Source organism: Nyctereutes procyonoides, unplaced genomic scaffold (genome assembly GCF_905146905.1).
Source record: "Nyctereutes procyonoides isolate TBG_1078 unplaced genomic scaffold, NYPRO_anot_genome, whole genome shotgun sequence".
Lineage (NCBI taxonomy): Eukaryota > Metazoa > Chordata > Mammalia > Carnivora > Canidae > Nyctereutes > Nyctereutes procyonoides.
This window is the reverse complement of record NW_026575051.1, coordinates 19,895,576-19,922,772: the sequence shown is the minus strand read 5'-3', so window position 1 is coordinate 19,922,772 and position 27,197 is coordinate 19,895,576. Positions and strand designations below refer to the sequence as shown.

At 42.0% G+C, this 27,197-nt stretch overlaps 1 protein-coding gene across 1 annotated transcript; it reads left to right on the top strand.

The window, feature by feature from the left end:
• Window positions 1-2,686: 2,686 nt before the first annotated feature.
• MCM3 (minichromosome maintenance complex component 3) lies at window positions 2,687-24,481 on the top strand. Its single transcript, XM_055330606.1, has 17 exons — window positions 2,687-2,877; window positions 4,799-4,911; window positions 5,529-5,737; window positions 6,192-6,322; window positions 8,716-8,954; window positions 9,421-9,529; window positions 10,611-10,764; window positions 11,329-11,460; window positions 12,042-12,250; window positions 15,794-15,968; window positions 16,316-16,442; window positions 17,237-17,387; window positions 19,277-19,417; window positions 20,721-20,824; window positions 21,562-21,647; window positions 22,073-22,142; window positions 23,567-24,481. The coding sequence occupies exons 1-17, from the start codon at window positions 2,800-2,802 to the stop codon at window positions 23,763-23,765; spliced, it is 2,427 nt and encodes an 808-aa protein (XP_055186581.1). The 5' UTR covers window positions 2,687-2,799; the 3' UTR covers window positions 23,766-24,481.
• The last annotated feature ends 2,716 nt before the right edge of the window (window positions 24,482-27,197 follow it).

Sequence of the window (27,197 nt, the reverse complement as noted above, 5' to 3'; positions counted from 1 at the left end):
ATATGCTATTTTCCTGAATGCCTAAAGCTCCTTCTTAATCACAGAGTACGGTTTCAGGTTTTGCGACACATGATAATTACTCATTGGTTTGAAAAGAGGTACATATCATTTAGTGAGAATAAATCATCTTATCATGGTACCTTTGGGTGCCATAATATCCCAAAGTTTTGTGTCCCTAGGACATGGAAAATGGAAGTATTACATACACTTTGCAATCTTTCTTTCCCACCATCTTCCTGCATGTTTTTGCTCTCCAGGGAGCCCCCTAGTGTTTCTTTAGCTTGGAGACTGGCAAAGGCCCATCAGACAACTGGGTGGAGAGAAAATGGATACAGAGGGAAAGCACGAATGTGAGCAATAATAGAAACCATTGATCCACTACTTCATCAGGTTACATATGCTTCCTCATTCTGAGTGAGTAGTAGAGGAAGGCCATTGGCTAAGTCAGGTAGGCTCTGTATGAGATGTGTTATAAATGCTTCTAAAATTTTTTTTTTCAGTAACAACCTGATTGATTTTTCTTTCAGAGTAGTTTAGAGGAGTAGGGAATAACAAATGAAACCCTTTCTTTACTCAGAGATCTCATGCCCTCATGAAAGAGATAAACACCAATTAAATATCCACATGTCCTTCATGATGGAAGATTATGACATTAAGGCAAACAAAGTCTGTATCAAGGACCACAGCATGATTAATTTTAAACTGAATTGTCTTTACAGTTTCCAGGTTTGCCTTGGGCTCATGGAATGTTAGAATGGGATAAATCATTAGGAATTTTCTAATTTCCTCATCTTTTATATGAGGAAACTGAAGTCGGCAGAAAAGTGTGTTAGAGTCAAGGATATGGTTTTCATACTCCCACTCCTTTGGGCTTTTACTTTGAAATGAAATTATTTGCTTAATTTGCTTGCTTCAACTAAGTATCCTGGTTCTTTTAGTATTAATTTCAACTTGTTTCCAGAGCTGAGAATATTGTCAGTACCACCTTCAATATATTAATAAAATGATAGCTATGATCAAGGGATAAAGGCACTCTTAAGTTAATAAGTAATTATTTCTTACTGTATAATTGCGAACAGATCCTCATCTAGAATTTCTATTTTTTTTAATTTTTGCCTGTTAATATATACAAAAGCCAGCAGTCAGATGACCATCTTTTTTCCTTGACTAAGGATCAATGTATCTACCCACTATGATGACACCAAACACATAGAAACTATAAACTGTAAAATAACTAAAGATGCATGTTCACATACAAATAGATGCTATATATATATATATTTTTTTTTTGTTTAGGCAGATTATTCTTAGAATACTTATTAGGTAGGACACAGTGAGTCCTGGAGACCTTTGAACATAAGCTGATAATTAATTGGCTGACATTTCAGATATAGAGTTAACAGGTGTCTCGTCAGTTCAGTAAAATTAAAAACATTCTGGAGACAACGGGACTGTTCTTCACGGTGCACTGGGTGGGTATGCACATAATAAAAATCATTGAGCTGTACACACGATTTGCCCATTTTATTGTATATAAGTTATGACCCAAGAATAAACCTAAAAAATATAGACCACAAAAGACTAAAAACAAGCAACAAACAAACACAAATCTTGGAGATGCAATTGATCATCTAGTTGTTTGTCATTTCAGATTTTTTTTTTAATTTTTTTTTTTTATTTATTTATGATAGTCACAGAGAGAGAGAGAGGCAGAGACACAGGCAGAGGGAGAAGCAGGCTCCATGCACCGGGAGCCCGACGTGGGATTCGATCCCGGGTCTCCAGGATCGCGCCCTGGGCCAAAGGCAGGCGCCAAACCGCTGCGCCACCCAGGGATCCCTGTCATTTCAGATTTGCTGTCACTTAGTTACGACAGATACCTAAGAGTGGCTTGAAACACTTTTCTGTTTCTTCCGTGTAATTAGGTGTCAATGAAGTAAGTTACATTAAAAGATCTTGTGATCTCCTTAGAAGGAGAGAAAGGCTTTAATTTACCCACTTGCAAGTAAGATGGTGCAATGTTTTTTTTGTTTTTTTTTCTCGGAACGCTACTTGCGGCCAGTTGCTTGAGAAACGCATCCAGCACACCTGATTTGAATACATTTAAAAAACGATTTGCTTTTATGTTTTTATCTCCTTGTGTATAAATTCCCATTCTCTGACGTTTAGGTTGCTTTTATTTTATTTTTTTTACATTTTTAAAAATTTTTTATTTATTTTATTTTATTTTATTTTATTTTATTTTATTTTATTTTATTTTATTTTATTTTTTTATTTTATTTTATTTTTTTTAGAATAGGTTACTTTTAGTAAAACCGCCAGGCTGGGGTCCTCTGTGGCAAGTCAAGGTAGCGCATCTTGAAAAAAAACAAAACAAAACAAAACAAAAACTACAAAACTTCCGGCAAATGGGGGAAGACTACGACTCCCAGAATGCAGCGGGCGCCCCGTCTGGCCCGGCGGCCCAATGACCAGCCTCCGCGAGTCTCCTCTCTGCCCCATTGGTCAGCTTTCCTGTTCGTGAGGGGGCAGAAACGCTGGGCCCCGGAGGTCCTGTTTCCCGCCACCGCGAGGCCCGGCTCGGGAAATGCGGAAGAAGAGCAAGTTCTCGATTGGATGCTTGCTATTCTCGCGTAAGAGGAATCAGCCAATCAGAATGTGTATATTCTCCGTGAACCCCTCGCCCCTTCGCGACGTGGCCTCTGGTGGCGGGAAAAGTCTGCAAGTTTTCGCGCCGGGGCGGGGCCGTGTGGAGACCCTCGGCGCGGAGCTGGAGGAAGCGGTTCTGTGGCGGCGGGCATGGCGGGGACTGTGGTGCTGGACGACGTAGAGCTGCGAGAGGCGCAGAGAGATTACCTGGACTTCTTGGATGACGAGGTGAGGGAGGCGCGGGGGCGCGAGACCCTGGCGCTTGGAGCCGCTGGGGACGCTGACGGGCTGCGGAGGCCACGGCCGCTGCTGCTCCACGCGGAGCCGGGTCAGGCCCGTGAGCCCCCGGGAGGTCCGCCGGGGCCTCGGGGCTGTGGCGACCGGCCGGCGCCTCAGGACTCTTCGACCGGCGGCCTCGTCACGTCTCGAGGTGGAGTCGGTCGGTGGTTGGTGTCCTGTGGGTGCAGCCTTGCGGGAGCCAAACTGTCTCTCCTACGTGCAGGTGGCCGCGGGGTCTCGCGAAGGGCGAAGGGTTTCTTTCAACTGCAAAGAAGGTGGCAGGGCTCCCTTTGACCTTTCCTAAATCCCTCCCCACTCTGGATTTGGAGGGAGCGTGGGGGAAAGAATGCTGTAGAGCGGTAGTGACCAGCCACCTTAAAGACCTGCAGGTTTTGAGGACGGACTTCCGGGCGGAAAAGACTTCCTCATTTGGCCATATTCCTTTTCAGTGCCCAAGAAGGTGCAGAGGAACAGTGTTTGCTAAGCTGGGAAGGGGGGGCGGGGGGTTGTACGCCACCCAAGATTGGAGGCCGTAGAATATTAAAAAAAATTTTTTTTATTGGAGTTCAATTTGCCAACATGTAGCATAACACCCCGTGCTCATCCCGCTGAGTGCCCCCCTCAGTGCCCATCACCCATTCACCCCCACCCCCGCCCTCCTCCCCTTCCACCAACCCTAGTTTGTTTCCCAGAGTTAGGAGTCATTACGTTCTGTCTCCCTTTCTGATATTTCCTTCCTACCCATTTCTTCTCCCTTCCCCTCTATTCCCTTTCACTATTATTTATATTCCCCAAATGAGTGAGACCATATAATGTTTGTCCTTCTCCGACTGACTTACTTCACTCAGCATAATACCCTCCAGTTCCATCCACGTCGAAGCAAATGGTGGGTATTTGTCGTTTCTAATGGCTGAGTAATATTCCATCGTATACATAGACCACATGTTCTTTATCCATTCATCTTTCGAAGGACACTGAGGCTCCTTCCACAGTTTGGCTATTGTGGACATTGCTGCTAGAAACATCGGGGTACAGGTGTCCCGGCGTTTCATTGCATCTGTATCTTTGGGGTAAATCCCCAACAGTGCAATTGCTGGGTCATAGGGCAGGTCTATTTTTAACTCTTTGAGGAACCTCCACACAGTTTTCCAGAGTGGCTGCACCAGTTCACATTCCCACCAACAGTGTAAGAGGGTTCCCTTTTCTCCACATCCTCTCCAACATTTGTTGTTTCCAGTCTTGTTGATTTTCCCCATTCTCACTGGTGGGAGGTGGGATCTCCTTGTGGTTTTGATTTGTATTTCCCTGACAGCCAGTGATGCAGAGCATTGTCTCATGTGCTTGTTGGAGGCCGTAGAATATTGGTGGGTAAAGCACCTTGCGGCGTTGTTAATGCTGTGTCTGTAGACAAAGAGGAAGGCTCCCTATTCCTTTAAGTCTGGATGTGAGCGAACTCTTTCCTTACCACACAGCTGATGGGAAGAGAAAGTATTTTAGTTCCCTACATAATTCTTAAATGAAAAGGCACTTTAATATGCAAGGTAAGGTTTTGACAAGATTTCTACTTGTCCCTTTAGATTTCTTGTGAGCTTGTTTTAATTCTCCACTAGAAGTGGAAAAATGACTGCATACGGAAAAGCTGCAGATGATAATAGAAAAATAATAGCATGGACGTTGAGGAGATCATTATAACTCCTGCAGCTGCATTTGTAATCTCAGGCTAGTGAGTGAAAATGTGAAGAAATTGGAGGTCAGTTCTTCTGCAGAGATTGATTGATTGATCTTGCTGTGGGAACCGCCTCTGTTTAAATACTGTCATTTTTTTTTTTTTTTGGATTTGTGGCTGTGATACGTACTGGTTATTTTGCAGGAAGACCAGGGAATTTATCAGAGCAAAGTTCGGGAACTGATCAGTGACAACCAATACCGGTTGATTGTCAACGTGAATGACCTGCGCAGGAAAAATGAGAAGAGGGCTAACCGGTAAGTGGCAGGGCTTTCCAAGAAGATATCCTGGCTCTGAGTGATAGTGGCTCCCTTTCTCTTCCCTGGATTGATTGGAACAGGCTTCCCAGGAGAGGACCTGGATGAAATGATTTTGATCCTTGTTGCCTCACCAGCTTCTGTTTTTTTTTTTTTTTTTTCCTTCTTCCCAAAGTAGGTGGTGGGTGTTTTCCTCTCAAAAGCTCCGCCTTGGGATCCCTGGGTGGCGCAGCGGTTTGGCGCCTGCCTTTGGCCCAGGGTGCGATCCTGGAGACCCGGGATCGAATCCCACATCGGGCTCCCGGTGCATGGAGCCTGCTTCTCCCTCTGCCTGTGTCTCTGCCCCTCTCTCTCTGTGACTATCATAAATAAATAAATAAAATAAAAAAATTTAAAAAAAAAAAAAAAAGCTCCGCCTTCCATTTTTAACTGAGTATCCTTTCTGCATCTTTGAAAAGTTGAATTAACGTTAACTGTCAGTTCTGATGTATTTTCCCAAGTCTTCTAGAATGGCAGGAGAAACTAGGAACTAGATTTTCATACCACTTTTGGTTTTGATGGTCAATTTTTTGAAATTTTCTCTCTCCCTAATTATTCTCTCTCTTGCCGATGTGCAGCCTCCTGAGCAATGCCTTTGAGGAGCTGGTTGCCTTCCAGCGGGCTTTAAAGGATTTTGTGGCCTCCATTGATGCTACCTATGCCAAGCAGTATGAGGAGTTCTACATAGGATTGGAGGGCAGCTTTGGCTCCAAGCATGTCTCTCCTCGGACTCTTACCTCCTGCTTCCTCAGCTGTGTAGTCTGTGTGGAGGGCATTGTCACTAAGTGTGAGTGGCTTCAAGTGGGGCCAAGGGAACGGAGGTGGGATAGACTTAGAGGGCTGGGAAAGCAGGAAGGTAGAGCTACTGAGTAGAGCTAGGTAGTGTAGAGCCTTAAACTGACAGAGGGGAGCTGGAAGCAGCTGTGAGCATATACAGTGATGAGGGGGTCCAGAATGGTGAATTCTGCTGAGCGTAGGGGAGTTTCGGCCCTTGGCAATCTCCTCATTCTTAACTCTGAACTATTGTTCCTTGGTCAGGATTGGTTGTACTTGAGGTTTTATATAGATACGTTGATGTTCTAAATATAAAAATGAATAAAACAAATATTATGGAAGTAGCTTAAACTAGTCAGAAGAACACAGTATTTAGAGTCAAGATAGACTTGCCTGGGTCAAGTTCCACCTCTGTTGCTTTCTTGTTGCATGACTTTGTATTTTATATGCATGTGTTCCTTTGCTAGGCTCTCTAGTTCGTCCCAAAGTCGTCCGCAGTGTCCACTACTGCCCCGCTACCAAGAAGACTATAGAGCGACGTTATTCTGATCTCACCACCCTGGTGGCTTTTCCTTCCAGCTCTGTCTATCCCACTAAGGTGAGGGGAATGAATTACTTGGGGTTCTTGGGAAATTGGAATCAAAGATGTCTGTTTTAATGCAAATAATTGATATCTGAAGTCTTCTAGAAGTAAATCAGATGAAAAGTAAGGATTAATCTAAAGGAAAGATTGATTGCTAGCTAGAGTTTATTTTTATTTTTTTTTAAACTTTTCTTTATTTATTTATGATAGTCACAGAGAGAGAGAGGCAGAGACACAGGCAGAGGGAGAAGCAGGCTCCAGGAACCGGAAGCCCGACGTGGGATTCGATCCCGGGTCTCCAGGATCGCGCCCGGGCCAAAGGCAGGCGCCAAACCGCTGCGCCACACCCAGGGATCCCGCTAGCTAGAGTTTAATACGGAAAGTCTTCAATTCTTTTTTTTTTTTTTTTTTTTTAAAGAGCATAAAGATTCACTTTAGAAAACCTGGCAAATTATAGAAGGATTGAAAAAAGACACTAATCTACATTGATCTTTTAGCAGGGTTATATATAACTTTATCATCTACCTAAAGTAATATGGGAGAGTGTTTATGCTATAATGTTACCATGAAATCTTTGCAGATATTTTACTTTGGGTTTGGGAGAAGAATGGCATTGGGAATGGCTTTTTAAGTGTTCAGATTGACCTGAACTGAGGACAATGGGAGGCTCTCTTAATGAGACAAGATGATTAATGTTGGATACTTATCTGAATTCATTCTATCAAAGAATACCAGTCCCTGCCATCAAATTTTAATTGAGAGCCACTGTATCCAAATAATTGTTAAGCACTGTGGAGGATACAAATACGAATGAGACCCAGTTCTTATTTTCAACTCAATTGGTGCAGGAATCTTAACATAAAACAAAAATGAGTATCTTAGAATTATAACTAAAGCATACTTTAGAATCATTGAGTCTGTCTGCAGGTGAAATGCTGAAATTCAGAGAGGTTAAGTGACTTGCACATGGTTCCAGTTAGTGATGACCCTAAGGACTAGGATTCATGTCCTTTTACTTTCAGGCCATTTGCCTTTTTTAAGTCATTCTCTTTTTCATTAAGATCCCTCCTTCTAGAATGTCTTCATAAGTACTCAGAGAGTACTCTTCTGATGATTTCAGGGGCCAGGCTTCTTTGCTCAATACCTGAAATATGTTGGACTCCTGGACGTCGTCTAGTGTGGTACTGAAGAATATGGCTTTGGAGTTAGACTTGTCTCGAGTCCTGGTTTTGCAATTTCCTATGTGACTTGGGGAACTTAAACCTCCCCAGCTTCAGTTTCCTTATTTGTTAATGTGAAAAATATCTGCTTTACTGAGTAGTTGGGATGATTACATGAGATCATCTCATAAATAACAGCACAATGCCATCTACATAGTAAGCACTCAATAAGTGACAGCTGTTTTGTTTTTAGAAAATTCAAATAGCAAGCAAATAAAAGTTTAAAATGTTTTTACTAAAGTTTAATATATATACAGGAAAGTATATATAAGTATACACTAAATATATACCTATAAAATCAGCATCCAAACCAGGAAACAGTACCTTCGTAGCACTCAGATATTTGAGGACCCACACTCCCAAAGGTTAACCTTATTCTGATATCTAGCAACATGGAGTACTTTTGCCTGTTTTTATATTTTATCTAAATACTCATATATTGGGCTTCCTTTGTTCATCAGATGTTTTTGAGATTCATCCATGCTGTTATAGGTGTATTTTATACCTTTTCATCATTGTATAGTATTTTTTGTGTGTGTGGATATACCACATTTATTTAACCATTCTGTTTTTTTTTTTTTTTTTAACCATTCTGTTGATGGCATTTGGATATTTTCTAATTTTTGGCTATTGGGAATAATATTGCTATGAACATTGTAGTATGTGGCTTTGGATAGATGTTTCTGTTGGGTATTACCTAGGAGTGGGAAATACTGTGCCATAGTATAGGGGGAACAGGAATCTTAATTTAGGTGTTAATAGAGCCATGGTTCCTTTAGGATATAGTTGTCCCTTCCATTAGATGATTTGTTACTAGAACAGATGGGAATGGAAAAAAACTGGAGAAGACATTTGGCTTTTTTTTGTTCCTAGATACTAAAATCTCCGGAGGTCATTTCCAAATTATATTTGCTTCCTATAAAAAATGAGTACGGGGATGCCTGGGTGGCTCAGCAGTTGAGCGCCTGCCTTCGGCCCAGGGAGTGATCCTGGAGTCCCTGGACTGAGTCCCACATCGGGCTCCCTGCCTCTCCCAGGCAGAGAGCCTGCTTCTCTCTCTGTCTCTGTCTCTGTCTCTCTCTGTCTCTCATGAATTAAAAAAAAAAAAATCTTTAAAAACAAAAAAATGAGTATGGCATTTCTAAGACTGGGGTGAGATAATGATGCTTTTCTGTGTGTCTGTTTCAGGATGAGGAAAACAATCCCCTTGAGACCGAATATGGCCTTTCTGTCTACAAGGACCATCAGACCATCACCATCCAGGAGATGCCAGAGAAGGCCCCAGCAGGCCAACTTCCCCGCTCTGTGGACGTCATTCTGGATGATGACTTGGTAGATAAAGTGAAGCCTGGTGACCGAGTCCAGGTGGTGGGGACCTACCGTTGCCTTCCTGGAAAGAAGGGAGGCTATACCTCAGGGACCTTCAGGTAAAGGGGCAGTTGTGAGGTATTTGACATGCTGCTGGCAGCTTGCATTTCTGGTAGTATTCTTGCTCCGATTTTGCCATATTCTGGAGCATCACAACAGACAGGTGGAGCAACCTTGCTGCATGGGAGATGGGATACCTCTTTTTCATCAGATAAAACTGGTAATAGTATCTTATGCTAAAAGTGGGAGTTACTGGTAACATGGTCATAACCTCATGGCTTACCTCGGAGTTCATGTATTCCCACCTCCGTCTCATCCACACTTCTGTCCGAAGATCTGTGGGGCAGCAGGGGATAAATTCCGAGGTGAAGAATTATCAGCATATTTGTGTCACAGACTAAGATTAGTCAGTTGCTGAATTCAGAACAATTTGTCTTTTTTCTTTATTGTTTTCCGAATTGCTATTGGCTCTGATGTTAGGATTTGAAAACCGCAGGCTTCCTCTTATTCCTATCTTTGTCCCAGGACTATCCTGATTGCCTGTAACGTGAAGCAAATGAGCAAGGACGTTCAGCCTTCATTCTCTGCTGAGGATATAGCCAAGATCAAGAAGTTCAGTAAAACTCGTTCCAAGGTCTGAGCATCTTTTAGGAATTTGAGGGTGGGGATGGATTTGTTAGGGTTGTGTTTGGCATAGGACACCTTTTATCTTTGCACTGGATCATGAGGAGGGTCAGGGTTTTTTCTCTGAAGCATGTGGTGTTAGCTTTAGTTTGACCCAGTCAGTAAGCAAGAGGGTGTTTTTGCTGTTCAATATTTCTTTTGTGTTACCTGTTGGGTTGCTAAGTGAACCTAAGACAAGTACTAGAATAAGAAAATATCAATGTACCAATAAGTCCATGCAGAAGACAGTAGTGATGCATTGTTACCGAAGTTTAAAGTAGGTTATTTTTTTAGTTCTCTAATTTGTTTTTCTTAAAGACAGAATGTCCACATTTAGAGTTGAAGAATATACAGTTGACCCTTGAACAAGAGTTGAACTGTGTGGGTTTGCTTACTTGCAGATTTTTTCTGATAAATACAGTGCTATAAATGTATTTCTCCTTCGAATGATTTTCTTAGTGACGTTTTCCTTTCTCTGACTTACTTATTATAAGAATACAGTATATAGTACATACCACACAAAATACATTAATTGACTGTTTTTATGTTATTGGTAAAGCTAGTCAACAGTACGGTATTAGTAAAGGTTTTGAGGAATCAAAAGTTATTTCTGATTTGTAGTCTGAATTTTTGATTACATGGGGGATTGACACCCCTAACTTCTGTATTGTTCAAAAATCATCTGTATATGCCTGTATGATAAAGGTTACTGAAAAAACAAACCCAAACCAAACTAAAAGGTTATTGGAATCACAATGCACATTCTTATTAAACCGAAAATGTTTTGAACCCGGCAATACTCTTTTCCTTGAAGATTAAACCTCTAATCAAGTTTTGGAATTCAGACTTTCTCTGTATCTGTTCTGTTAACGGTCTGATCAATGTGATTTGGTCTGATCAATGTGATTTGTCATAAGAAAAGGTTTTACAATTAGAAACAATGTCTACATTTGTGGATTTCTTCAAGCATTTTTATATACTGAAGTATGAGGGAGAGTTCAGCTTCATTGAATCTCACCAGGCTTTTGATGCCTCTGGTAATTCCTTCTTAGGATATCTTTGATCAGCTGGCCAGGTCATTGGCCCCTAGCATCCATGGGCATGACTATGTTAAGAAGGCGATTCTCTGCTTGCTCTTGGGAGGGGTGGAACGAGACCTTGAAAATGGCAGCCACATCCGTGGAGACATCAATATTCTCCTGATTGGTATGGCATTGGAGATTTACATCAGACTCTTGGATCTTCTCTTGTGAAGTGTGGTTGTGGGAATCTATAATCTGTAAGATTGTGTATTCTCTTCCTTTTTTTTTTTTTTAAAGATTTTATTTATTCACAAGAGACACACACACAGAGGCAGAGACACAGGCAGAGGGAGAAACAGGCTCTATGCAGGAAACCTGACGTGGGACTCAATCCCGGGTCTCCAGGATTACGCCCTGGGCTGAAGGCGGCGCTAAACCGCTGAGCCACCTGGGCTGCCCATGTATTCTCTTCCTGGTGTATTTCAGTTCCATCAGAGGGCAAAAGGCTAAAATGAATCTTTTCTTATTATTGTTCTCTATTTTTGGGTTTCTTTATTTATAATGTCTAGAATATATTCTTCCATGAATGTTAAAGCGAAAGTGAAAGGATACTATTTACAACCAGTTACTGTAAATTTCTATTATGGCACGAGCTGTGCTAGAAAAGTAGAACTTGCTGAAGTAGGGGTGGGAGTGGGGCTGGGGGAGGGGTTTCCTAGCAAGTCACCTTGCCCCCACCCAATTACAGGGGATCCATCGGTTGCCAAGTCTCAGCTTCTACGATATGTGCTGTGCACTGCTCCCCGGGCTATCCCCACTACTGGCCGAGGCTCCTCTGGAGTGGGTCTGACAGCTGCTGTCACCACAGACCAGGAAACTGGTAAGAGTTTAAGGGTCTTTGGCAAAGGTCTCACAGTGAAACAAGTATAGTTTCTTTGAGTTTGCTCTCAGTACTAGCTTGTACTGGGAAGATACACTAGTAAGGTTAGTTTGAGCCAGACTGTAGAGGATTGAGTATTCTCGGGCAATAGAGCACGAATGATTTAAGTCTTTGGGTGGCCCTCTATGGATAAGAATGTCTCCTAGAAGATACTTTTTGAAGGAGAAAGCTTTGCAAATTGGAAAGAAAAAAGAAGGTTGTGCTATTTTATAAATTAGAGGAAGGGATTGGAAGACTAGTGAAGAGAGAGCAGAGATCCAGCTAGAGAATCACTTGAGGATGAACATAAAAAAAAAATCTATGAAAGAAGTTTGTTGGAGGCTGACTGCTTGGGGATCATTCACGTTGGAGCTAAAACGGTTGACCCACTAGGGTATTTCTCTTAGTCTCTGGGAACTATTGCTCCTCGCTATGTTCTCATGAGCTGCAGTGAGTGTTTAGGAAGGAGATTGAAATCTCTCCCCTGGTCCTCTACAACCTGAATAGTAGTAACACATATCTTTATTTCCTCATTTTTCCAGGGGAGCGCCGTCTGGAAGCAGGGGCCATGGTCCTTGCTGACCGAGGTGTGGTTTGCATCGATGAGTTTGACAAGATGTCTGACATGGACCGCACGGCCATCCACGAAGTGATGGAGCAGGGTCGAGTCACCATCGCCAAGGCTGGCATCCATGCTCGGCTGAATGCCCGTTGCAGTGTTTTGGCAGCAGCCAATCCTGTCTATGGCAGGGTAAGTGGAGTCAGGCACTTCACTGTTGGCCTCAATTTTGGTTTTGTTGATTAGGTGGGCCATGAAGTTGATTCTTGGTGCCTGGGAGGAATAATAAGCCAAGGACTAATAAGCTCATCCAACGTTTTGTTACTGTCCTTGATTTAGGGCAGTGGTTCCTTACCTTTTCATCCACATCGGAATCCCCTGGAAAGTATTTATTTAAAGTAATTTTAAAAATACAAAGAAGAAAATAAAAGCGACCTGCAGTCTCAACCCAGTAACCTGTATTGTCATTACAACAAAAATACCACCTGCAGATGGTAGGATGTATAAAGAGAATATAGAGTGCAGTATAGACATTAAAAGCCTTCCTTTTCTCTCCTATATCTTCCCTAAGAGATAACCGCTAACAACTCTTGACGTGTTTGGAAACAAAAACTTAAGTGGGTACCAACAACTACACTGGCTCCTTGTTAACAAATTAGTTTATCTTTGTTTTTTACTATGATGATGATTTGCTAAGGTGTATCTTTTATCTAGCTTTGGGGTTGCTGAATTTTGCCTTTATTTTTTCTTTTATGGGGGGCAACTGTCTTATATTCCATTGTATGGATTTATAGTAATTTGTTTAACTTGTTTCCATTTGATGGGCATTTGGGATTTTTCCTTTTCCCTCTTGCTAATTATGAAATGGAGTTGCAGTGAGTATTCCTTTATGTGCATTTTGTTATACATTTAGGAATATATCTGTATGGTATATACCTAGTAACAGAATCAATAGATTAAAGAGTTACATGGATTTTCATTTTGGTAGAGATTGCCAAATTGCCTTCTTTTAAGATTGTACCATAATAATACTTGTAAGTAAGACTTACAAATACTTTATATTTATCAACTTCTTTTATCTTCACAGTAACATTGTAGGTGGTAGTTATTATCCTCATCTTACAGGTGAGAAAATGGAGGCATAAAAGGTTAAGTAACTTACTCAAGAGTCACAAGCTAGAAAACAGCTGAGCCAGAATTTGAACCCAGAACCTAACTGTGCTCTGGCAATTTATGATTCAATAGTGTATGAGGATACCAGTTTTGGTGGAGTTTGTTTGTTTGTTTGTTTTTTTGTTTTATTTATTTATTTATTTATTTTTAATTTAGCTTTATTATTTTTTTAAATTTTTTATTGGAGTTCAATTTGCCAATGTACAGCATAACAGCCAGTGCTCATCCTGCCAAGTGCCCCCCTCGTGCCCATCACCCAGTCACCCCAACCCCCTGCCGACCTCCCTTTCCACTGCCCCTTGTTCATTTTCCAGAGTTAGGTGTCTCTCATGTTTTGTCACTCTCACTGATATTTTCACTCATTTTCTCTCCTTTCCCTTTATTCCTTTTCACTAATTTTTATATTCCCCAAATGAATGAGACCATATAATGTTTGTCCTTCTCTGATTGACTTATTTCACTCAGTATAATACCCTCCAGTTCAATCCACATTGAAGCAAATGGTGGGTATTTGTCGTTCCTAATGGCTGAGTAATACTCCATTGTATACATAGACCACATCTTTATCCATTCATCTTTGATGGACACCGAGACTTCTTCCATAGTTTGGCTATTGTGGACATTGCTGCTACAAACATCGGGGTGCAGGTGTTCTGGCGTTTCATTGCATCTGTATCTTTGGGGTAAATCCCCAGCAGTGCAATTGCTGGGTCGAAGGGCAGTTCTATTTTTAACTCTGAGGAACCTCCACACAGTTTTCCAGAGTGGCTGTACCAGTTCACATTCCCACCAACAGTGCAAGAGGGTTCCCCTTTCTCCACATCCTCTCCAACATTTGTTGTTTCCTGTCTTGTTAATTTTCTCCATTCTCACTGGTGTGAGGTGGTATCTCATTGTGGTTTTGATTTGTATTTCCCTGTTGACTGGTGATACAGAGCATTTTCTCATGTGCTTGTTGGCCATGTCTGTGTCTTCCTCTGTGAAATGTCTGTTCATGTCTTTTGCCCATTTCATGATTGGATTGTTTCTTTGCTGTTGAGCTTAATAAGTTCTTTATAGATCTTGGATACTAGCCCTTTATCTGATATGTCAATTGCAACTATCATCTCCCATTCTGTAGGTTGTCTTGTAGTTTTGTTGACTGTTTCTTTTGCTGTGCAGACGTTTTATCATAAGTCCCAATAATTCATTTTTGCTTTTGTTTCCCTTGCCTTTATGGATATATCTTATAAGAAACTGCTTTGGTCAAGTTCAAAAAGGGTGTTGCCTGTGTTCTCCTTTAGGATTCTGATGGATTCTTATCTCACATTTAGATCTTTCATCCATTCTGAGTTTATCTTTGTGTATGGTATAAGAGAATGGTCTAGTTTCATTCTTCTGCATGTGGCTGTCCACTTTTCCCAGCACCATTTATTGAAGAGACTGTCCTTTTTGCAGTGGATAGTTTTTCCTGCTTTGTCGAATATTAGTTGACCATAGAGTTTGAGGATCCACTTCTGGATTCTCTATTCTGTTCCATTGATCTATGTGTCTGTTTTCGTGACAGTACCACACTGTCTTGATGACCACAGCTTTGTAGTACAACCTGAAATCTGACATTGTGATGTCCCCAGCTATGGTTTTCTTTTTTAATATTCCCCTGGCTATTTGGGGTCTTTTCAGATTCCATGCAAATCTTAAAATGATTTGTTCCAACTCTCTGAAGAAAGTCCATGGTATTTTGATAGGAATTGCATTAAATGTGTAAATTGCCCTGGGTAGCGTTGACATTTTCACATTCCACGGCATATGGGGATACCTGTTTTGGTGGAGCTTTTAAACATGCAGGTGTCTAACTCCAGTCCATGGTTTCTGAATTCACTTTGGGTTGGGGCTATTGGTCGCTATGGTTTAGAAAGGCTCCATAAGATTGGTAATAATGCATAGCTTGGTTTGAGAACCTTGGTTTTTAGATTAATGGTAACATATTTATGTCATTCTGAAGAATTATATTGGTAAATTTGGGGAAAAAATTGCAGGTCCTGAAATGGGAATGTGGTCAGAATCATTTTTAATGTTACCCACATGGTTGTTAGGCCCTCTGACTGTGAAGTTTCTGCAGGTGGGTAGCCTCATAGGCCCAGAATTGAAAGATGAAGAGGTATACAGGTTCTTGAAGACATGATTTATAGATTGTTGTCCATTTTTGTTGTGATTTTACTCATTCCATTTTGAGTAAGGGACTCTAAAGTTTCCAAATGTTTTTGGCAGAGCCAGCTTGTCAGCTTTATAACAGAGGAGAAGGAATCATCTTTCAGGGGTAGTCCTATCCTGGGAATGACAGGAGCAGAATAAAGCTTGGGAAGGAGGAGGCTGGTTTTGAGATCTATGATCAGCCTGTTAGAGGCACTTCAGCTAGGAGGTGGGGCTCTTGAGTTCTCACAGGTCTCCCAAACTTCCTTGAGAGAAGGGTTGGTTGCAGGGAGACGAACTGAATTAAGTATTTTAATAGCTTTAAATAGCCTCCTTGTCCTCTCCCAATTTGATTTTGCCTCCACTGTCCTTTTTCCTTCCATTTCACAGTATGATCAGTATAAGACCCCTATGGAGAACATTGGGCTGCAGGACTCACTGCTATCCCGATTTGACTTACTCTTCATCATGCTGGATCAGATGGACCCAGAGCAGGATCGAGAGATCTCAGACCATGTCCTTAGGATGCACCGATACAGGGCCCCCGGGGAACAGGATGGCGATGGTGAGGCCATGGGAAAAGTCAGGCTGATTAATGGAGGGGGACGTAAACAGTTGCGGTTATCTTAGACTTGGCCCAGGTCATGGTGGGTGTTGCCCTTTCTGGGTTGATGTTGAAGGTGTCTTTGCTTGCATGGCCACTCTCTTCCTACTCCCTGGAAGTTATCCTGAGGTGTATCTTTTGTCCATTTTTGGGTCTAGGAATAACTCTGAGCATCTTATGTGTGCCAGGTGGTTCCACTTTTCTTATTTGTGGGTTCCACATATCTGTGTGACTTTGCTTTGTTAGTCTTTTCTCTCTTCAGAAGAAGCAAATTCTTACTGTCCTTTCTTCCAACTTGGGTTTTCCAGCCATGCCTTTGGGTAGTGCCGTGGATATCCTCGCCACAGACGATCCTGATTTTAACCAGGAAGACCAACAGGACACCCAGATTTATGAGAAGCATGACAACCTTCTGCATGGAACCAAGAAGAAAAAGTGAGCGTTCTTCACACTTTCTCCCTTGAGGGAACCTGAGATTTGTGTCATATTTGCATGTTTTTATGTGCTGCCCAGGCGAGGTCATGCTTAGATTCATAGCCATGTGAGCTTGTTTTCTTTTCTGGATCCCACACTTAATATACCCCTTTCCCTGGCCAGTTCCTTATGTTTGTGGTAATTAGGCTTAGGTTCTAATCTTTCCCTAAAATGAGAAGTTTTGATAACATGTGCTCAACTGATGGTGGGTATTTATGTTGTCCTCGTATGTGAAGTACTGCACAAGTCTTGTAGCTGTTTGTGACAAGCTTATGTTGAAGGGACAGCAGATAACAAGCCCTGGGTGCTGTGTAAGTGGATTTGGATAAAGGAGATAAGGGATCAAGTGTTTAAAGCATGAAATGTGAGATCTTATACCTCTGTTTAGGGTTATAGTATATAGTAGAAAAAATATAGTTTCAAACCTATCATTTAAGAAAATAGAATTTAAAGTCCGCAAACTGAGTCTTTTCTGAGGCATAGTTTTTACCGATTAAATAAGGCAGATAATACCTAAACTCCTACCTGTACTGTTTACCTCACAAATAATATCTATAAGTAATAGCCACAGAATTCAATAAATATATGTGAAAAGGTCTTATACACGTTCTGTATGAGTGGGATTTATGATAATGGATTTTAGATTGTATCTCTACCACTTGACCTTGACTTCTGAGGAGAGGCCAAGCCCCCAACCCCAGTCAGGTGCCAAGGTATGGCAGAGAAGAAGAATTCACTGTGTGAATCTTCGCCAGGGAGAAGATGGTGAGTGCAGCATTCATGAGGAAGTACATCCACGTGGCCAAAATCATTAAGCCCATCCTAACTCAGGAGTCAGCTGCCTACATTGCAGAAGAGTATTCACGCTTGCGCAGCCAAGACAGCATGAGCTCGGACACTGCCAGGGTGAGTCCCCACAGGGAAGATGGGCCTAGGAATTCCTGAAGTAGAAGGCTGGGGAGTCCCTGTTTTCTGGGAGCTCTAAAAGCATTTTAACTTAATGGTTCCTTACCTTTTTCTTTCTGGTCTGAAGGACTTCCTGTTCTGTAGTTCTAATTTTACAAAGGAAAATGAAGTGAGAATACCAGAGTTACCTATAACTCATTAATTCAGATGACATTGGCCTCCAGAAGCTATGATTCATTCAGTAAACATAAGGAGCAACTTTTGGGAACTGAACTGGTGTGTGTTCTTACATGCAGGGTTAAAATAGGAAGAACTATCCTCAGATACCCAGAGAGCTCAGATCTGGAACTAGCAGGCAGGAAGGTAGATGGAAAGATCTTATATGCATATTTATAAATATCTACCACAGGGTGGTACCTAAAAGAGAATGAATGTGAAAGATGATTGGAGTATAGATGAAGAAACTATTAGTTTTTCCTTTAGATTATAGAAGGGGTATGAATTTGAGGGAAGAAAGGGTGATATTTGAGCTAGACTTTGACAAGTGATTAGTTCGGTAACTATAGTGGTTATCCAAACTCATTTCTAGAAATCTGCCTGTGAATTTATCTAAACTTTTTGGGGCGGTATAGTTCACACTGGATTTCATGGCAGCAAGACCCAAGTCTAAGACCATTATTAGGTGCTATAGACATAGACCCTTGGATTTAGACATGATCCTAGGTCATCTATTCCACCTTCACACCCAGACAGGACTTCTACCTTCTGGAATTTCTACTAAGACTTCTTGACATCTCTAGTGGCAACATGCCTGGTACATCACTGCATTGAAATGTTAGAACATTCTATTTATTGGGCTTAAACTTACTTCCACATGACTTAGACCCATGGGTCTTAGTTTTGTTTTCTGGGGATTGTGTATGACCTATCTTCTTCAGATTAAGCATCCCCTTTCTTTTTAATTGTTTCTCTTGCCATGTGAACACATTCCAGTGTGTCAAAAGGCCTTCTCATTGAACGTAAAACACTTGAAAGGAGAAGTGACCAGATCAAGGATCATACAATGCGAGATGTGGGTGTGACAGAAAGAAGTAGCCCCCTGGACTGGTCCCAGGTCTTTTCAGCTAATATTTGGGCCTTACACAAGTCTCTTCACATCTCACAGGTCATAGTTTTTTTATCCATAAAGTGAGAATGTTGGATAATGTTAGGGATGTTTAACTAGGTGGGCACATCACAATCACCTGAAACTTAAAAAGAATACATGTGCAGTCCTAAACACATACATTCTGACTCATTAGACTGGAGATGCCATTCAGCCAATAACATGCAAAAACGAAAGAAGCACACCAGTTTGGTATGCATCCACCCCCATGAGAACTGCTTGATGAGAACATGCCAGATTTCTGCTGCTCCTCTGGACTTGAATTTATCGAACTTCAGATGACCTCTTCCACACTCCTCCCCTAGTGTGACCTTGCACAAATTACTTGAAGCCCTGAGTCCCATTTCCCTCATCCATAAAACTTGGGAGAAGTTAAACGGCACAGTTGATATAAAAGCAAAGTTCCTGGAGCGTTGCAGGCAGACAGTAAAGGATTATTTTTCTTCCTTATTGTAGTCTTTCTAGCCTTTTCTCTTTCCAGCTATAGGATGCCTCATTTTCTTCCCTGTTCACCTATCCCTTTGTCCCTTAACACTCATGTTTCCTTGATTATTTTTATCTTTGTGAATTTTATGTGGTGTTTATACAGAATACAGAGGTCTGAATCCTTTGCTTTACTTCCTAGAATCATTCTGGTACTATCTTGACATTTTCTGTACAGTGGGAATGATGGGCATGCTTAAGGAATTCTGGACAAATAATCATCCCTTGTTTTCTTCCCTAGACATCACCAGTTACAGCCCGGACGCTGGAAACTTTGATTCGATTGGCCACAGCCCATGCCAAGGCTCGCATGAGCAAGACCGTGGACCTGCAGGATGCAGAGGAAGCTGTGGAGTTAGTCCAGTATGCTTACTTCAAGAAGGTGAGGGTTCAGATGCTTGTGCGTGAGAGATTCTTCTGAGTAAATGTTGGTGCTTGGGCGGCCCAGCCCTCCCTGGTGACACTTGCATTTAGGTCATCAATGGAAAGCAGCATCTAGCTGCATGCCAGGACCAGCTGGAAAGCTTTAAAATACTGATGCCAGATCCCCTAGTGGCCCCAGAGATTCTGATTTAATTGATGTGTTACATAGTCAATTGACTGCTTCTCTGTCTACTCATACTTCCTTTGTCTCTTAAAAATGTAGATATTTCCAGAGGATTGATGTTGGTGATCTTCCTCTTCCCTCTATACCTTTTGCTTTGCCAGTCTCTTCCAGTATCCCACTGGCATCTCAACAACTCGTATCAAAACTCTCAATTCTCAAACATGGCCTGTCATTCTGTTTCTGCTTATGACATTGTGTTTCTGTCATATTAGACACCAAGCTTTGAGGCCTTCATTATCTTTTCATTGTTGCCCGTCCCCTCCCCAATTTAGTGAATTGTAGCCCATAGAGGTTTAGTTATTGGTCTGATTGGCTTTTCCTGCTTACTCTTTTTTTCTAGGGTGGGAGTTGTCTTCAATTTAAATTAACTACTTGATCTATAAAGAATTATTTTCCACTTAACCATTATGGGCTGAACTTTCTTTTCATTCATTTCTTTGTTCCTTAAACCATTGAATACCTACTATGTGAAAGGAATTGAACATTCCTCTCAACTTTTTTTTTTTTTTTTTTTTTAATGATAGTCACACAGAGAGAGAGAGAGAGGCAGAGACACAGGCAGAGGGAGAAGCAGGCTCCATGCACCGGGAGCCCGACGTGGGATTCAATCCCGGGTCTCCAGGATCGCGCCCTGGGCCAAAGGCAGGCGCCAAACCGCTACGCCACCCAGGGATCCCCTCTCAACATTTTTTTTTTAAAGATTTATGTATTTTAGAGAGAGCATAAGAGCAGGGGCAGAGGGAAAGGGAGAGAGAATCTCAAGCAGACTCCCCACTGAGTGGGGAGCCCCAAGTGGGGCTCCATCCCACAACCCTGAGATCATGACCTGAGCCGACAATAAGAGTTGGATGTTTAACTGAGCCATCCAGGCACACCACCTGTCAGCATTTTTAAAGATAGGTAGCGGGCTGTTCCTCTGCCCCTGGTTCTGGGATTCAGGGACAAAAGAGGCATAGTCATTAGACCCATGGAAGTTATTTCTGCTGATGGTGTAGAAGGGACTCTTACTCAGAGTTCTTCATTTAGTTTCTTGGCATGATTGACCCTTTCCGCCCACTCATACTTGGCTTGGTCTTAGGTTCTAGAGAAGGAGAAGAAACGAAAGAAGCGAAATGAGGATGAATCAGAGACAGATGATGAAGAGGAGAAAAGCCAGGAGGACCAGGAGCAGAAGAGCAAGAGGTAAGACAGAGCAAAGCGAAAAGAGGTAGACTTCAGTTGGGGTTGAGGACAAGGGAGAGGGGTGGATCTGTACTGCTGGTTGACATCAAGTTTGTTTTGGGAAATTCGGGTGCCAAAGACAACCTAGGCAAAGTAGAGAGCTTAGCTAGCTCCTCTATTCTCTGGTATGATGCTTTTTTTTTTTTTTTTAAAGATTTATTTATTCATTCAAGATAGAGCATGTGCATGTGTATCGGCGGTTGGGGGCAGAGAAGGAGGGAGAGAGAAACTTTAATAGACTTGTGCACTGAGCATGGAGCCTAATGCAGGGCTCGATCCCACAACCCTGAAATCAGGGCCCTGAGATCACGACCTGAGCAGAAACTAAGACTTGGATGCCTACCTGACTGTGTCACACAGATGCCCCCGGTATGATGCTTTTGACCTCTTTCTGCTAAGGCAATGTTAAGTGGCAGGAGCACTAACTCCCACAGGTTTTTGAGTGTATCTTTCAAAGCCCTTTCCTCATGGTAACCCTTTCATGCCTGTGGTTGAATTTCTAAGTGGATGATAGAGAAAAAGAGCACTGGGAAGTGGGGCCTGTTTGTGTTCTGGTCCAGAGACCTTTGGTCTCTTTTAAGAAAAAAATTTTTTGGCCTAGCATTTCACTTTGATTGTAGATCTAGTTCTTTTTCTCTAGTCAGAGGTACAGGATGGGTTTCCCAAAGCCTTTCTCTTAACTGCTGTGGGTATTCTAGGAGAAAAACTCGTCACCCTGATGCTAAGGATGGGGGCTCCTATGACCCATATGACTTCAGTGACACTGAGGAAGAAATGCCTCAAGGTGAGTGAATGTCTCCTATTGATAAAGAGTTGGTTCCTTTGACTGCTGACCTTAGTTACTCTGTGTACTGCATTTTCTGGTGGGTTCCCATTTCGTTCCCTGCTCAGGGCCCTGTGTCCAAGAGGTTTGTCCCAAGAGAACCTCAGGAAACCCAAACAGAACTTTGGAAACTGGGCTTTGCTCAGTTGTTTGCTTCCTTCTTGATGAACTGTGCTCTTTGCCAAGCCTGGCATAAGCATCCCAGATAACATGTTGAGGATCTTTTGCATGACTCAATTTCTTTACCCTGGCTGGCTCCAGAAGAACCCTAGGAAGTGAGGATGGGCAGACTCAGGTATGGGCAATGGAGATTACTTGTCTGGTGTTTGTGGAAATGGCTTCACCATATTGTCTTCCCATTATCTGTAATCATTTATCATCTAAAGTGCACACTCCAAAGACCGCAGACTCACAGGAGACCAAGGAGTCCCAGAAGGTGGAATTGAGTGAATCCAGGTGAGTAGGAAATGAATGCCACATGCTGCTGAAGCAAGGACTTATTTCTGGGGAGAGGGTATGAAACATGCTGGCTATCAGCAGAGCTCAAAATAGTAGGCCCAATGATTTTTAGGACAGTTTATATTCTGATTATAATTTTGAGCTTAAAAAATACCAAAAAAGTAGCAAAAATAGTATAAAGAACTCTTCTGTACTCTTTACACAGAATCTCCAGTTGTTTACATTTTACCATTTGCTGTATAAACAGTTCTCTATGGGAATTTTAAATATAATGTCCTTGGGAGTTCAGGTAGGAGGAGAGTAGAGTCTTGAAGCAAGGACAAATTTTTCATCTTAGTGTAACCTTGGGTTCTTTCAGTAGGGTATACACACACATACACACACACACATTTTCTTCATTGAATTGTTGTCCTTTGTTCTGGGGTGAAAAATTTTTACCACTAGAGGTTCAGAAACTGTTTTCTATAAACATTTTTTTTAGAGCTTTTTTTGTTTATTTTAGAAAGTGTACATGGGTCGGGGGAGGGGCAGAGGGAGAGACTCTCAGGCAGGCTCCTCACTGAGCACAGTGCTGGATGTGGTCCTGAGATCATGACCTGAGCTGAAATCAAGAGTTGGTCACTTAACCGACTGAGCCACCCCTTATATATAAATTTTTGTGTTTACTGAATACCAAACAAAATCTATGCTTAAGGTTCGCTTTTTTTTTATTATTTTGAACTATATTTTAAAGCACTTTCTGAGTCAGCTTATGTAGATTTTTTTTTTTAATGACTGCAGTTTTTTCCATAGTATGGATATATAACATTTTATTTGAATTTTCTAATGATGGGCTCTTAGGTTCTATAAAGCTGGTATTGACAGTAAAACATACTTATCACTATATTCATGCAAATGTGTAGCTATAAAGTTATTTTTAGAAATGGACTTCCTGGGACAAAGGATATGTACTTAAAATTTTTAGTGTGTACTGAATTGCCTTTCAAAGGTGCTGTTCCAGTTTATGTCCCCCCCCCCCTTTTTTTAAAGATTTTATTTATTTATTTATTTGGGAGAGAGAAAAAGAGGGCATGCGCTGGGGGAGAGAGGATCAGAGGGAGGGGGTAAGAATCTCAAACAGCCTGAGTGGAGTGCAACTCGGGGCTTCTCACAACCCTGAGATCATGACCTGAGCCCAAGAGTTGGATGCTTAACTGAGACACCCAGGCGCCCCCCAATATACATTTCTATGGAAACACCAATTTCCCACATCTTCATAGGCCTCAGGTTTTTAAAATAGTATTATTTCTTAGTATGCAGGAAGCTCTTTAATAGAATGTTGAGGGGATGCCTGTACTATATTAATACTTACATAGATCTTGCCTGAGAGCATTTGGGTTTGTTGACTTTTCACCCTCACCCATCTTTTCCTGACTGGGCAGGTTGAAGGAGTTCAAGATGGCGCTCTTGGATGTGTTCCGGGAAGCTCATGCACAGTCGGTGGGCATGAATCGCCTCACAGAATCCATCAACCGGGACAAAGAAGAGCCCTTCTCTTCAGCAGAGATTCAGGCTGCCCTGAGCAAGATGCAAGATGACAACCAGGTCATGGTCTCTGAGGGCATCATCTTCCTCATCTGAGAACTTTGGAGCCCTGCCACGAATGTTTTTTCCATATTTCCTCTCCCTGTTCCCGCCAGTCTTTGCCTTCATTCCCTGGATAACAGTGTTAATTGAATGGAAATTGAGGGACATGTGACAAAGCTGAGCTTTGGGAATGGGTAATGAAAGCTGCTGTAGGATAAAAAGAAGAAAGTGGGCAAGGACTACACGACTGTTTTATCTTCATTCATTCATTCTCCCTATCTCCCACCCAGAACAAATCAAACTATTGTTTGCCGTAAATAACATCTAACTTCTGAGAATATGGGGGGAGCACAGCTGGTTTCTGCTCATCCTTGTTTGTTGGTTGTTTTCACTTTCCTGGGCATGTCCATCTAGAACAGGTTTGGGGGCAGCCCTGGTGGCTCCGCGGTTTAGCGCCTGCTTTAGGCCCAGGCTGTGATCCTGGAGACCCAGGATCGAGTCCCACATTGGGCTTCCTGTGTGGAGCCTGTTTCTTCCTCTGCCTGTGTCTCTGCCTTCTCTCTCTCTCTGTTTCTCATGAGTAAATAAATAGATAATTAAAAAATAAAAATCATTTAGAACAGGTTTGGGCTGTTCTGTGCTGGTAAAGTTATGAGGCAAGTCACAAAGGCCAAGAACGCTTGCTTTTTTGTAGCACCAGTGAAAACTAATACATACTTCTGACCTAAATATCTGATACACTGAATAAACTTACCTATTTTTAAATTATACACATGGCCTTAATACTTTGTGCTCTTGTGGTCAGGTTTAATTTTGTTATCCTTGAAAGCTCTGCCCTGCAGGATTTGTTGCTTCCACATTTGCACCAAGTCACCACATGGTGGCAGCAGGCTGCTGTGCTGTCCTTGGGGGTTAGGTCTTTAGGCAATTTTCTTCCTCAGGGACACCAGCATTTATCAGTTAAACTTGTGCAAGCCAAACTTTGCCAATTCGGAATACCTAAATGGCTACAGGAGGCCAGTGAGTGAGAGTCCAGGAGAATTGACCCTTTGCCTGCCTTTTTTGAGCATGGATCAAAACTCATATTCAGTACTTCACAGAGAAGTAATACCTGGTATATCAGACATCTCAGTATTGTGAGTTCTTACTCATAAAAAGATCCCCCTATGGGGTCTTTTTGAAACCACTTGCGCCTGGATGTTCAGCTCTTAGTCTTTTTGCACAGAAGTTTATGGAGGGGTCAGAATGGGTTCTTCCTGCCTTTTTAAGATTACTTAAATTAAAAAAAGAAATGTGATTTTATTGGGGCCTATGAACTGGAGGCTGCTCTGAAAAGGAGGTTGTGTTGCTTCTCTACTCTAAGATTGGTGTACTTCCTCTTCCCCCCTTTTTTTTTTATAATCTTTTTTTTTAATTTTTATTTATGATAGTCACACAGAGAGAGAGAGAGACATAGGCAGAGGGAGAAGCAGGCTCCATGCACCGGGAGCCCGACGTGGGATTCAATCCAGGGTCTCCAGGATCACGCCCTGGGCCAAAGGCAGGCGCTAAACCGCTGTGCCACCCAGGGATCCCTCCTCCTCCCTTTTTGATGAGGGGAACATCTTACCCTGAAACCATGGGGCAGAAAATGGAGAGTTCTAGTTTCATCTTTGATTTTTTTTTTTTTTTTTGCTGATGTGAAAATCCAAGTCTTATCAGAAATAATCTAGAGAGTCAGGAGAGGGCATTTGTATCAGGGTGAGGAATCTGAAATTACTTGAGCACTGGCAATGAGTCCTGTGTTGTGCTGTACTGAGCAGTGGGTACAAGTATGGGACTATGCTCTTGAGGCCTACCAGTTGGGGATTCATATCTAATGTGACCACAAGAAATTTTAAAATATAATGAGAGCATATAAAATAACTACAGGAATTGAGGGGGCTATGAGAGTATCAGGAAGGGGTGCAGACTACCATGGGGTACTGGTGTAAAGAAAATTAGGGATCTCCTCAAATGATCATTTCCAGAAAGGTCCAGCATTTTGTCAGTAATACTGACTCTTGCTCTCTGTCCTTCATGCCTGGAGAAAGTGAAGGAGAGTAGGAGGATCCAGCAGTCCGAGATCGCTATAAAGGCAAGTTTCCCTTGCTAACGTTTCAGTGCTCTACAAGCTAACCAAAGGAATCGAAGGAGAAGACCATGTATTCTGCAGCCACAGTAGATGCTAATTGTGTTAAATTGACTGTTAGGAACTCAGTAACTCTTTACACTGGGTTTTTAAAAACGTGTGTGTGTGTGTAGTTTCCCAACTTACAGAAACATTAAAAAGGTTGGTAAGCATTTAAAGGATATGTTCCTATTCAGTGTCCTTATGTCCTCGTTCTGCTGCAGGAACTGACAGGCTGCTTGTGCATTGACTTGTCTGCAGGTCATTCCCCCTGAGGGTGTCGCTGTGCCACACAGCACTGAGATGTATGGTGGCCCAGATTCACCAGGACAAAAAAATAACTTCATTATGTACATGCTTCCCTCAAAAAGAGATGTCCGTTTATATTTAATTTTGCTTTTGAAATAGTTAAAATAATTTGTGGGCCTTAGAGAGATATGTCCTATCTTGGAAAATTTTATGCTACTTTATCCCTTAACTCTCCTGGATAAATGAAGTGTCAATATGAAAAGATAGTTGTCAAAAAAGACCATTTAGTAAGAGTTGCTGGAATGGGGTCTCTCCTCTGCCACACACCAAATAACCTAGGGTAAGTATTGAGCTGCTTGTTATTTTATCTGTAAAATGGAGGTACTTCATGCCTTGAAGGGTGCTTGTAAGACATAATAGCAAGTGGTAAGTGCCTGCCAGCATGGAAATACTCCATAATACTTCTGTTATTACTGTAAATTCCAAGTTTACTAAAAATGTTTCCTTTTAGTGTGTTTGCAGAAAATATCCTTTGGTCAAAGCCACTTAAAGCAATCACCCTCTTGTTGAGTTCCTGAATTATGTTCCTTTCCCTGCCCTTCCATATGTGGCTCTGACTCAGGTACTTCTCACAGGGATGACCCTTACCTCTAGCTCATGGCACTGGGTTCACATTAGCCTTCTCCCAAGGATGAGGATCCATCTGCCTGGTGTGGGCAGTGTTTCCTTAGCCCTCCCAACAGCCCTGTGAAGTATAGTCATTAGGAAAACAGAATAGAAAGGTAAGGAGGAGAAAGGCTCACAGACACCAACAATAGGTTATGCCCTTCTCATTTTTCCTGAGTTTTCATACTATACTCAGTGGTCCTAATGATGCCAGAACAGTTTTTTTTTTTTTAAGATTTTATTTATTCATGAGAGACCTAGGCAGAGGGAGAAGCAGGCTTCCCTGTAGGGAGCCCAATGTAGGATTCGATCCCAGGACTCCGGGATCATGACCTGGGCCAAAGCCAGACACTCAACCACTTGGCCACCCAGGGGCCCTGATTCCAGACTTTTTGAGGCCAGATTTATTCTGTGGGTTTGGT